This window comes from Punica granatum, chromosome 7 (genome assembly GCF_007655135.1).
Source record: "Punica granatum isolate Tunisia-2019 chromosome 7, ASM765513v2, whole genome shotgun sequence".
NCBI lineage: Eukaryota > Viridiplantae > Streptophyta > Magnoliopsida > Myrtales > Lythraceae > Punica > Punica granatum.
The window spans coordinates 18,170,667-18,184,210 of record NC_045133.1 but is presented as its reverse complement, the minus strand read 5'-3'; the positions used below and the strand labels follow the sequence as shown (position 1 = coordinate 18,184,210).

The 13,544-nt window shown below is 35.9% G+C and overlaps 1 protein-coding gene and 1 non-coding gene across 2 annotated transcripts; both read right to left on the bottom strand.

Moving 5' to 3' along the window:
• Positions 1-4,680: 4,680 nt before the first annotated feature.
• TRNAN-GUU lies at positions 4,681-4,754 on the bottom strand. Its single transcript has one exon. It is a non-coding gene; the product is annotated as a tRNA-Asn (tRNA).
• Positions 4,755-5,176: 422 nt separating this feature from the next.
• Positions 5,177-11,165, bottom strand: LOC116215096 (serine carboxypeptidase-like 25). Its single transcript, XM_031550670.1, has 8 exons — positions 10,777-11,165; positions 8,783-8,986; positions 8,065-8,240; positions 7,688-7,978; positions 7,379-7,512; positions 7,139-7,234; positions 6,874-6,979; positions 5,177-5,654 (listed from the first exon to the last, which is right to left on the bottom strand). The coding sequence occupies exons 1-8, from the start codon at positions 11,039-11,041 to the stop codon at positions 5,511-5,513; spliced, it is 1,416 nt and encodes a 471-aa protein (XP_031406530.1). The 5' UTR covers positions 11,042-11,165; the 3' UTR covers positions 5,177-5,510.
• Positions 11,166-13,544: the final 2,379 nt, after the last annotated feature.

Below are 13,544 nucleotides of genomic sequence, written 5' to 3'. Positions count from 1 at the left end.
AAAGGAAATATGATCAAATTATTTTAATAAAATTTTCCATAATTATCAAAAAAATCATATTATATTTTTTACAAATTCTTTGAGGAGCATTATAAATAGTACAACCAGAGCGGTTTGGCCAACTAAGTTACTCTTTAAATTTAGCTTGAAAAAACTTAAAAATAGATGTGGAATTTTATTTTTTATCCTTTTGTGAAAAAATAGAATTTTATTTCTTATCCTTTTGTCTTTTATAGATATGGAATCCTCACAATATAGGTAATTTTTCTTTTATTTTCATTATTAATCTTATATATATATAAAGGCAAGAACAAGGTTGGCCCTGCCAAATGGCCTCACGACACTCAATTTTCGAATGAAATTTTCTTATTTTTTGAGTTTTTGAAAATTTAAATTAATTTCGGTTATAAAATTATCAAAAATATTTTTTAAAATTATTTTTAGTTATAATATTCCATTATAGAAAAAACTGAAAATACCAAAAAATCTATTAAATACTATGGTGATCTTCAATTGAGGACAATATGATCAAATTATTTTGTTATAAAATCTTCCGAAATTATTAAAAAATTAGATTATATTTTTTCTATAGATTCTTTGTGGAACATCATAAATAACACAACTAGAGACGTTCAGCTAACTGAGGTGTTTTTGAATTTGGCCCGGTCAAATGGCCTCACATCGCTCGGTTTTCGAATAGAATTTTCTCCTTTCTTGAGTTTAGGAAATTTTAAATTATTTTCGGTTATAAAATTATCAACAAAATCTTTCAAAATTATTTTTGGTTATAATATTCCATTTTAGAAAAAAAACGAAAATACAGAAAAAAAAAATCTTTTGAATACTATGGTGATCTCCAATTAAGGGCAATATGGTCAAATTATTTTTTGTTATAAAATCTTCTGAAATTATCAAAAAATTGTATTATATTTTTTATAAATTCATTGTGGAACATTATAAATAGCACAATCAAAGACGTTCAGCCAACTAAGGTAATCTTTAAATTTAGTTCAAAAAATTAGTTTCTTGCTCGATTTCATTTTTTATCGTTTTTTCTTATGAGGCGAACAACTTTGTCCTTTTTATTTGTTATCATTTTCATTCTCAGCCTTTCACATTTTGCTAATATAATCCGAACGTCACTTTTTTTTGTTAAAAGGTACATTTTTATGTCCCAAAAGTAATTTTTAATATTAGTTCTAATTTCAAAAAATTTTAAATAAAAACATAAAAAATAAAGAAAAATAAGGGAAGAGCAGAACATAACAATTTTAGGGAGAGAGGAGGGCCGGTGGTGACCACCAGCCCCAGTCGGGGCGACGACCAGGTCTCCCTTCTCTCCTTCATCCACTATTTTTTAGCTCTCCCATTGTATGTAGAGAGCACATATATAAAAGCCGAGTCCGCCGAAATAGAGGACCCTGTCTTTACTTCCCCTTTCCTCCGCATTAGAAGTCCCTTTTTATCTTCCAATCCAAGGGCACTTTACTTTCGTTTAATAGATTGGGTAGTAGAGTGCAAATTTTGAAGTTCGGAGGGCCACTAGGCTCAAGGTTGGGGGACAAATTGCATTTTCCTCAATAAGGCAGCTAAACTTTTTCTAAACTAGTTCAGCATATGGTCCTACCTATCTTGTTGAGGTTGAACTGGAATAACTCTTGCTCCATGAGAAGAAATGACGTACACCACCAAGGGTAGTGGTCTAGTAATTCCAAACTTATTCCCATGAGGTTTAGTAATCCAATGTTCCGGATTTAAATCCCTTCTATTCTTTTGTATGAAAAAAATTGTTAGAAGTGTGGTTTTCACTTGAGCTTGGGACACATATGTTTCTGCGTACTATATTAAGCCTTTGGTGATACTACGCCGATAAAGACGGTGCTTACGTTGGTTATTCAATTTGTCTGATATATTCGCGATTGAAAATAAGAGTCTTAACATTTTGTAGCAGGGGTGGCAAGATTGTCATCGCTCTTGCCTAACTTTTTACCTATATATATATATATATATATCAATGACACACACTTCTTACTCAATTCCCTTGAAAGCCGCATCTCTTTTACCTTCTAATATGGTTAGGCTTATGAAGTATGGTAACTTGATTAAATGATGAATTGGGGAAGTGAAGAAATTGATTGAAGAGAACTTTCAAAAAACGGATGACTTCAATAAGAGAAATTTTAAATGGTCCTTCCTCACAATGATGTATTGAGAAAAAATTAATAAAATTGTTTCAATTAAAAATATTTATCACAATTAATCAAATGATTAACACTCACTATTTTATTTATTGTCATTTTATTGGTGTTTTCTCACGTCACGTAGTGAAGTAGAATCACATAAGAATCTCTCCTTTAATAATGGTAATGAAACCAGACAAAAAAGTGATAATGAAAGTAAGGAGAAAAAATTGCAGACGGGGTTCGGTTTTTGGTACTCCTTGGTGGAGACCATGCCGGTCTTTTTGTGGGTGGGTTTTGGGGGGAGGGGGGATGGGGATGGGGAAGCACCGGTCTAGAAAAGGACACCCAAATTGGGATATCTTTTGGGGGGATTCGTTGCTGCCAAACGGGGTTAACCCTTGGCGACCCTTGAGAAGCCTGCAATTTCATATTATTAAAATTACTTAACAGATTCCTATTAGTGAAACCAAGCCCGATTGAAGGATGAATTTGATTTATTAAGAAGCCATTGAAGTGAATTAAATTCACTGAACATATCATTATAACTTTGGGAAATGCTAAAAAGTAATTGTGAAACCAAATTTCATAATTTTATAATTACTTAATAGATTCCAAATTAGTGAGCCCAATTGACAGATCAATTTAGATTGATTAAGAGTCCATTGAAAAGTGAATTAAATTCACTGTACAAATTATTACGATTTTTTAAATGTAAAAAACAATAATTTGTGAAACAAAATTACACATTTTTATAATTAATTGTTAATAGATTTCAATCAGTAAAATCGAGCCCAATTGAAGGATCAATTTGATCTATTAAGAGTCCATAGAAGTGAATTTAATTCACCGGAAGAAATCTATTCTATTATATATATATATATATATGCGCCGAAAAGTGCTTCCAAAACGCTTGTGTTTGCAAACCCTCAAGTCGTGATTATTTGCCTCTTCATATGCTTGAAGTATTATATAAATCCATCTCCGCCGATTAATTTCCCTTTTCAAGTATTATATTCCCTCGCACTAAATATTTCCTTTCCTTTTTTTCCCCTTAACTTTCCAAGTTTCCCACCCTGTGGTCCCACCCGCCACCCTGCAAAGCCCAACCTAAGCTTTCCCGATTTTTGGCCGAGTGTCCTTCTGCCCACAATGACTAGGGCTTGGTGTGCAACAACCCACAATTGCCCAAGGTTTGGTTAGCTCCATCCCTCGCGAATTCGAAGAGGAAGGAAGTGGGAGAATGAACATTAGCCTTTTTTTTAATACTCTCAGTTTGTGATTGAGTGACTTTTCAACTACCCAACTATAATAATTATTATATTGAAAGTGAAATAAACATCTTGATTTTTGAATAAATATTAAATATTTCTTGAAAAAAATGTAAAAAATTTCAAGAAGTTGAATAAATTAAAACATTTTCCCATAAAATTTAAGTATTATAAAAAATCTCTAAATAAATTAAAACATTTCTCCATAGAAGTTGAATAAGCTCAATTTTATTTAATTTTTTTACACACCCGAGCAACACATGGGTCTGAATTTAATAATATGTAAAAGTGGAAGAGCGGAACCGTGACAGCTTCATTTGAGAACCTTCAGCTCCTGGTAAGATGTCATTAATTGTCGAATCACTCCATTTGATAACCTTCCGCTCTACGCGAATTGACTTTTTCATTTTTAGTTAAATGAACTTATACTATATTTTATTAGCGTTATATTCAACAAATGTTAAAAATTTGTCTAGATTATTTGCATGTAATAATATATAAATATATTATTTTTGAAAAATTAAAAGTTTTCTCAATAATCGAAAAGAACTTATTGAAATATGTGATAAGTTTCAAGTTCGATGTGCTAAATTCTCTATAAATACCCAATAAAATTCATTTTATCCATTATATTTCTATTTGCTATGATTTTTTCCTAAGCACTTGTACATATTATAAGATTACGGTATTTCCATAAGCATATTATTCGCTTTTTATTTCTAGAGTACATGTTTAGTTAAATGAAATTATCTTATTGGCGTTATATTCAATGAATGTTAAAGATTTATCCATATTATTTGCATGTAATAATATATAATAAATTATTTTTGAAAATTTTAAAGTTTTTTGATAATCGAAAATAGCTCATCAAAATACATAATATACTTGAAGTTCAATGTGCTAAATTATCTATAAATATCAGACAAAATTCATCTTATCCATTGTATTTCTATTAGCTATGCTTTTTTTAAACACTTATACATATTACAAGATTACGGTCTTTCTATAGGCATATTGTTCACTTTATATATCTAATGTACGTGTTTGTTTATTGTAATCATAGTTTTACTTAGGTGGCTGCCTTTTTATATGTTCATTGATAAGTCACATGTGCTGATTATCTATTTTGTAGAAATATGAAAAATTATCTCGTAATGCGTGAGGATCAACTAGTTATTATGATTCTTGGAAATGCCAAAAATATAATTTGTGAAAAAAAATATTAATTTCGCTAGAAGGAGGGCTTGAACCTCCGACCTTGTGGTTAACAGCCACACGCTCTAACCAACTGAGCTATTCCAGCAACCTTTAATCCGACAAATGGCAGAAATTTGATCTTGCACCCCAACAATTAAACAGGATTCATTTTGTATACTTAAGTTTGAAACATCGCACTTATGCCCTTCCAAGTTCGTGATTTTATTTAATTATACCCCCACTATCCTAATTAATCCCATCTTAAATTTAATTAAGTCGTTTGCCTGATTATGTGTGAAATTGCATTTTGGGAAATAAGTTCATAAATTCTAGAAAATCCAAAAATCTTAAAGCTGAGTGTATGAAAAGATCCAAGGCAAAACAGTGGAGAGGATAATTTAATAAAACAAATTGTTCAAGTTTTAGTTCAAAATCGAGTTTATGATGAAGCCCGTAAATCTTTATGTTTAATCCTTGACATATACAATCTATAGAGTTGTGGAACGATCCCGAAACACCGCATTCAGATTGCATAATTGGACGGAAAATTTATTTAATTTGCAAAGTCGACGCAACGAATATGCTACCGGCCTATGGTAGTACCCAACCGTCCCAAATTTTCTGGTGAGATTTGAACTGACAACACAATTGAAAATTACACTTCTTCCTTTCTTGCAGCCACCACAACAATAACTTACAGTTCAAAATGAAGACTGTTACTTGTTGCCTCTACCGGGTGTTTGTACACTTAGTCGACACCATGTCCAACAAATATGCTGCCGGATCCGTAACGTCCTACTGACTTTAACTCGTTACAGTTACATTTGAAACGAGAAATTTTCCAAGGATGTTCTTGTGTCCATCAAGACTTTGGAAGGGGATCCCCTCTCAAGAATGACCTGAAGAGCTGAAGGGCAGCTCTGGGCTTGAACAGTGGGACTTCATGTCCAGCCCCTCTCACTGTTGCAAAGGTTAGCCCTTCGTATACCTCTGTCCACCCTCCCACCTAGTCCAACAAGCCATGAAACAAACCGAAGCTTTAAATCGAGAAAGCCGGGAAAATAACAAGATCAGATCGCCCATGATGACCGGAGAAGTCTCCTAGGTCATACAATCCTAACCAAACGGCCTTTCACGGCGATTCTATGCAGTGACAGGAAATGCAACAGGAATGACAGCCATCCCCCTTGACCCAACATTTCGGGGAGATCTACCATTAAATCATTTTATTATATTTGGGAAATTCTATGATCACTTCATTTATTAAAGTGATTCGATGGCTAAGATCATTTTACATAGTGGGACCAGCTTCACTTCTAACTTATCCTTGGTTGTGGAATCAAAGCAGCAGTCACTTAAAGTGATTACAAAAGTTTCATGGATTGTTTCTTCACATGTTTTGATATGACTAACCCTCCAAGATTTCAAGTTTTCGATGTCCCCTGCTTAATCATCAGTGAATCTTTTGCTACTTCTAATGCAAGTTCCCGAAAAACATTAACCGAGAGGTGGAAATTTAAGAGAGCCATTAGAAATGTCTCGCATCAAGCCCATAAGATCCCAAAGACCCGAAGATACAAAGACTTGGAAATGAGAATGAAGACTCGATCGAAGAAAAGGAAGGAGCAATCGGTAAAAATTGCCACGACAATGTACCAGAATTGCCATGACAATTTTGTGATTTGCTGCGGCAATGCTGGCCGAGAGCAAGAGGATCTCGAGATTTGATTTGCGTTTCGGTGCGATTTCGTTACAACTTAGAATTCATGCAAAAGGAAAAATATTCCAAGGTGATCTTGTATATTCTTAGAGATAAATATTCTAGGATATATTAGTATATATTTCCTACTATGGATGTGGACCTTGTAAACTATAAATATGGGAGAAGTTTTGGAAAACAATTTATGTTGGGTGAATCACGTGTAAATCTTCTTTGAGAAGTCCTCGAGTTATTGTCTTGGAGGCTCTAGGATTCATAGGTAAGAGAGTTGTGAGGACTAAGAGGATTGGAGACTCTTCTCAAGTTGGATCTTATAAGGGGACTTGAAAACACGAATGTGATCTCTTTTGTAATCTCTTGTTTTCGATCTAATGGATACCCCTACAATGTTTGTTTCCCTCGCCTTGAGGGTTTTACCACGTATATGTGGTGTCATTTATATTCGATTTATAGTTATTCGAATCTCGTTTGGGCGTGTTGTTACAACAAGAACAAAGAGACTGACCTGCTTCTTGACGTACCAAGGGTACCAAGCAATTTTGGTGACCAGTTTAAGCTGCGCAAGAGCATATCTCGTGGCAGTCACAGGCACCACGGAGTCCACATCCCCACTGCACACAAAAACATTATTCGTACAGGCAGAACTGCAGCACAATCTCAATAGACTTCCCAAGTAGCGTGTTTTGGTTGTTCAAGTTATTTCGTTTTAGGCTGAAAATAGAAATTTGGAAAGCTCTTTACTGGTGAAGGGTAAAGACAGGAAGATTTACCTGAAAACCCAAACTCTCAAGCCTTTGGCAATCAGCTCCCTGTAAATCGGCAGGATGGAAACTTCTGTATCGTTCCAGTTCCGATTCAAAACTTCGCTGTTTTCAATGATAAGCTGAAGAATCAAGATATGAACAAACATATGGCTAGCTAAAACGGATTGCTAGCTAGCTAGTCTGTTAGATTTTCTCCTATCCGAAAGTACACATCAAAGGTGGCAAATCTGTTTAGCTGCAAGTCACCTGCAAGCTGTCCATTTGTAAGGAATTCTTGTTGTGTTTGCGTGGAGAGCTGTCTGAACGTCGGGCCTGTTGTAGTAAGTCTCCGCATACCTCTCAGTGCAGGGATCGTACCCGGAAATCCGCCTGAAATTAACCTACCAAAATGAAATAGTCATGTAAGCAAGTTAAGAAAAAGACATCCTCGGGTCAAATCTTTTGTCTACGAAAACTATATTATCATTGTACATAACACCATATTAAAACAGGTAAAAACTACAAACATGGAAATTCCATAATAGGATTATTGTCCGATAGATAGGGAACCTGTACCTTGCGAGGCCGGTGGGGCAGGCGCATGCCCTGGCGAGTGGAGGCAATGCTCCCCGCGCCATCGGAGCTGTTGCAAGGGGGAGCGTAGATGTTGTACTGGTCAATGTTGCCAAACTCCTGGTCCATAGCGTATGAGTAGAGGGACTCGCACTCATCCGACTCCTTCTGCCGCCGGAAGTCGCACGTGTTTATCAGCTGCCCGTATGTCCTGTCCGATATCATCGCATGGCTCCACCAGTACGTCACGGTCCCCAAGTTGTCATAGTAGTTGTCCGTGACTGCATTCCCCACCTGCGTTATATTCACGACTTTTGCTTAATGAACTTGTTAAGTGCTCAACATACATACACACCGCGGGAAGGGAATGGGATAATTACCATTATGCCCTTGAGATTGATCGGGTGCTTCGACTTAAGGTTATACGCCATGATCTGCCGAGCAAGCTGGGGGACATAGTGGCCGGCGTAGCTCTCTCCGGTTAGGTACATCTCTCGGCCCTTGTATCGTGGGAATCGATCTAGCCATCTTACTAGGAATTCCAGTGAATCCTCAGCTGTTTGAAAAGGAGAGGGAAGCTTAATGATAAAAACTTTACCAAAAGTATATTAAAAATATATATGTATATTATATATATATATATATATATATAAAGGTTCCAAAAAAATACAGTTTATGGAAAAAGAAAAATTTGTGCCCATCCCAATATCTTGCGTTTCTCATGATGGAAGTGGACAAAATATTCCATGAGAGATGGCAGGTTGCAATTATGAATTTGGCCATTGTGTTTCATCCTAATCCGATGCTGTGAACCATCGAAACTATAATATAATGCAATTAATGAAGTCAAGTCAAAAGGCACATTTATGGAAGACCGACATTATAAGCTCGGAAAATTCTCTCTTAACAAATCATATTTTATACTCCTCCATCTCAGATCAATTTTTAGTGATATTGAGTTTCACCGTAAAAAGTTAATGGCTTACAGAATATGGATATAATTCCTTAAAAGAATGACTCTATCAGTTCAGTTTCAGACTCATGTCTAAAATCTCTCAGCAAAAATTTGAATTAATTAATTGCCATGAAATTGCTTACCAGTACGGCGATCGCCGGTGTCGAGGAGATCGGAGGAGTGGTTGGAGTAGGAGAAGCCGACGCCAGCAGGGGTCTCGAGGAAGAGGAGGTTGGCCGCGGTGTTCCAGGAGAACTTGTTCAGGTAGAGCCCCGTGGCCGTCTTGTTTATTCTGAATGGCCCTATCTCCTCTGATGCCCCGTACGCAACCGACGAGCAACCTGGACCTGTTCTCCCGGTCCGGTGGCAGGTTATTCCAATAAACCAGTCATTAATCTCTAATAATATGTTGATTTTAATTATTCACAATGGGTAGGAAAATAACTTCAATATATCACCAACTAATATGTTTTTTTTTTTGCATGGATCTGGTATTTGTAAGCCTAATTAAGTCTTGATTAATTCAATCGAACCGGATCAGACCACTTAGAAGTAAAACTCTCCCAACGTGAATTTTCCGCATTTACAATGACTCGAACTCGAGATCTTGTTAAAACGAAACAAATATTGAACCGCATTAATCGATTGATGTTGGTATCGATTAATATGTATTAAACGGTACAGTTTTTCATGTAATGATTGAGAACTCACGCAATTTACATCCCTTTCTAGTTTCATTTTCTCTTTATTTATTTTTGGAAGATAAGGACAAGTTTTCAACTTTTTATTAGAAGAAATTATATATGTTCGTCTTCTTTTTGCTGCCCCCCACAAAAAAAAAAAAGAAGGAAAACACGGGGTTCTCTATTCAATACCAAGGAGGCTACAAAACAATAGTACGCAGTGTAGTGTAATTAAGAGGTTTTGAATCCGATTCTTATTGGCGGGAGGATTTAATGCACCCTTTGATTTCCCTTCTCCTTGTTGTAGGCGCCTCCATAGTTAAAAAAGAATTTTCAGAAAAACCCAAAATTTCTACTGGAATTTTCTATTTAATATTTTTCTTTGGGAAATGGAAGGAGTATTTTTGTATAATTAATGTATGTGGAGGTGTGTTTCTACAAATGTTGACATTAATGGCCGGTAACCGTAAAACCTGCAGGCTAAGGCCCTTTTCTTATGGCGTATGGATGACTATCATCAGACTACGGCCTGTCCGGCCCCCTAATAAATATAGACTCTGGGGTGGGGCGTTGCTTAGCTGTTCATCTCTCGTTTCCCAGCCGTTGCTTTCTATTTCAAAGCATTCAGTTCTCTTCTGATCACTCCACACCAATTCCAATACATATACTCATATACATACAAATCTCTTGCCTATACTTAATTTGAGATCATAATCCTCCTAATTTGTGTACCTAAAACTCATCTTAGTCGTGGTGGGCCGTGATATATATATTATTAGTGGTGGGGTGGAGACCTCGAGCGTGCGCGTTAGGGGGTCTTGTCGGGGCGTCATGTCTAAGTGTTTGAGTCGTCATCCGATATTCACATCCAATAGTTCCCCCATGTGTGAAACAATAGTTGATGATGACCACATGAAATATCTCATACATAACTAATATGATCTTATAAATGAAAAAAATCTTTAATTGAAAAAATTTTACTTTTTATTGAGTAGATGTTATTAACTGGATTAGTCGGAGTTCCTTGAACTTATAGATATTAGCCTTTCACTCTAAGAAAAAAAATTAAATATATATATGGTCATGCATCTTCAATAAGGGGAAAGTGGCCATAAATGTATGATTAAGATGTAGCATGTTCCACTAGTGGCTAACACCGGAATTCACGATCCACTCGTCTACACCCGCAATAGATTCATATGTCAAGATTATTAGCATAGCGATGCCCAAACGAGAGACATGATTTTAAAAAATGTACAGTAATTTTCCGTAAGTAGTGAATCAGTGAGATTGCAAAATATTCTCGGACTATTATTGACTGAGACTGATTCCGTTCGAACACTGATCAGGCATTTTATGTAACTGTTTGAATATGATTCCAAATGGCAGCTGAGAGGCTAACGGAAGTTAGAACTAGAGATAGGGAAGAGAGGGATTGGTAACCGTCGTCTAACCTCCGTTAAGCCAGACGACAAGCGGCTTCGATATGGCGTTGCCGTAGGCCTCGGTCAGCCAGTAGAAGAGGGCTCTGCCGGCGGCGGGGTTGACGGTGACGTAGCCGGAGAACTGCTGGAAGGGGACTTTGGGCTGACCGGGAAGAGCGGTGATCCGGTCTCCTCCTTCGCCTCCATCGGCACCACGACTACTCGAACACCCCGTCAAGAACAATAGCACGGAGGCCTTAAAGATAAGCATTGCTCTTTCAATTGATGGAGCCATGGCAGGAGAGTGTGAGGAGGTAGTGAATGTGTTTTGCGTGAAGTAGAAAGTGAACAATCGGTTTCTTCTTAACACTTCCTTCAGAGAGAGACAGAGAAGATCAATAAATAGGGGGAGGGTGTGGAGAAGTAGTGTGCAATGGGAAATTTATGAGTCGCGTCATTCAGTCTACCGCTGATACGATGGACACGATGAGTCAGGTCATTATAACACACATTTGGTAATTTTATCTAAAAATGAAAAGAAATTCCAAAATTCAATACATAATGCTGTTTTTCCATTTCGAAAAAATAATCAAGGAAAATTATGAGTCTATGCAAATGAACTTCTCTTGCGCTTGTAAGTGTCATCCAATTAACTTTTTCTTATGTGGTCCCCTAATAGAAGTTGATTTAGTGGTCTGCACAGAGCCGAAACGGTTATTTAAAAGGACTGGATAAGCTCTTATTATTCATTATTGTTGTGATAAGTGGGGTGTGCATGAATACTGGGTATACCCGGAACCGATCAGAACCTACCCGTTAGAGTAGGGTCCGAATAACTCGTATTAAAAATAGAATAGACTCTGGGTATTAAAATACGGAACTGGTGAAAACTGATTCCGATTTCGGTTCTTGCATATAGGTTATGCCAAAATCGAAATCGAAATCGATACCCTTAGCCGAAAAATAATTTCCCCATATATATATATAATTATATTCATATATTCATATATTTAAAAAATATAGTTACTAATTAAAAAAAATTTAAATCCATGTTGACATTCTGTTTTATGTGATTATTGATTATGAATGAAACATTTTCAGTTTTATTTAGCGAGAAAAAAATTTACAAGTTCCAATAGGATAGGCTCTGGTTTTAAGACTCAACAAGGTAGGGTTCAATTTCAAAATCTTGGAGTCTGTCCCTTATATGATAGGGTTCGGATATTGTGAAAAAAAAGATACTTAGACCCGCACACCTCTAGTGATTAGTATATTCGAGTACCGCATAAACTGATCGCAGCGGCTGCACGCTTCTGTGTATCAATGATGTGTAAACCTTAGATGATCCAATGATACAAGTTTACTAGGTCATATGAGACGAGAATGCGAAAAAAAAAAAAAGTTGGAAAGTTTCATCTCCGTACTTGCGAGTGAGGTTCTCTTTTTGAGTATGGGAAAATCGTACCGTAAGATCGTTTACGATATTCTTGAGGTCATAGGTGCGAGAAAATTTATCAAATTCAAGGGGAAGAACTTAAAAATCAGGAGCCGACATCAGATGTCATGGGAGAAGAAATATCAAGTTTCTATATGTTATCCAGTTTTGATGCTTATTTGTGGTATTTGCCGTAAATTCATTATCCAACGAACGATTAATAATTCATTCTTTGGAATTAAATATGTTTCTTCTCCATGCAGGCAATAATAGTATAGCAAATCTTTTCGAGCCAAAGAACCCGTATAATTAAACATTATTAAGAAATTTGGTCCTATGATTAAAGAAGCACTTATCTGGATGTAAAGTGGAGCTTTTACCTCATAAAATTCAAATTTTGCATCGTATTTCACAAACATTATGTTATAAATTTAAGCATTATATTTCTTTTTTTCGAGTTAAAACTTTACAATTGTGGTGGAGAATCACTTTTACGGAACACATGAAATTCTCTGATTACAGTCATAGGGACTCACATTTTATTTCTATAAAATTAAAACATATTTCATAATATCATTCTTATTTCTAGTGATTCATTATACTTATCAAACAACCTCAAATTTCTGCGTACAATCTAAAGAAATTGGCTGCCTAATTAAAAAAATTTCTATAATCTTCGCATGCAATTTAGCAATACTCGAATTAAGGACCCCTTAAGAATAATTGTAAATATTGTCTGGTTAAATTGCAAGGATTTGTCTAGATCGAACATGGATGGTCCGTTTTTAACTGATTGACCAAAGTATACTAGTCAAATTGCACACGAGCACATCCGAACACTATCATACTACCAAACAAAAGAAAAAATTACCAACGTGACTTGGTTCAAGCAGTTCGACGTTTGTTTCGCTTAAATAATGTCTCGAATTTGAATCTTTGTGAATGTAAAAAATTCTCGCTATGAGAATTTTACCCTTTAGTAGGCTGACCCAACTTAACTAGATTAATCGAGATCCAATTGAATTTATAGATATTATAATTGATAAAAAAATGTATTAATTTGATGGGAAATATGAAAATGACATGGTTTTTCACAACAAACAGTCCCTATAAATCCTCCATTAATTCCTCTTTGGATTCATCTATGCCAGACTTTGACCGTCCTTTTCCAGACCGCACTGGCTTTTGGCCTTTATCCAATCCCGTCCGCTTCTACCCCATTGTCCTATTCAATCGCACAACCCCTGGTTCTCTGGATTTTTCTGTTTTCTCTTGGGATAGTATAATGCTTAATTCCCTGCCCTTGGCACCAATTAATTTTGTTTTATTTTTCAAAGGGTGATGATGATGATGTCAATAATTT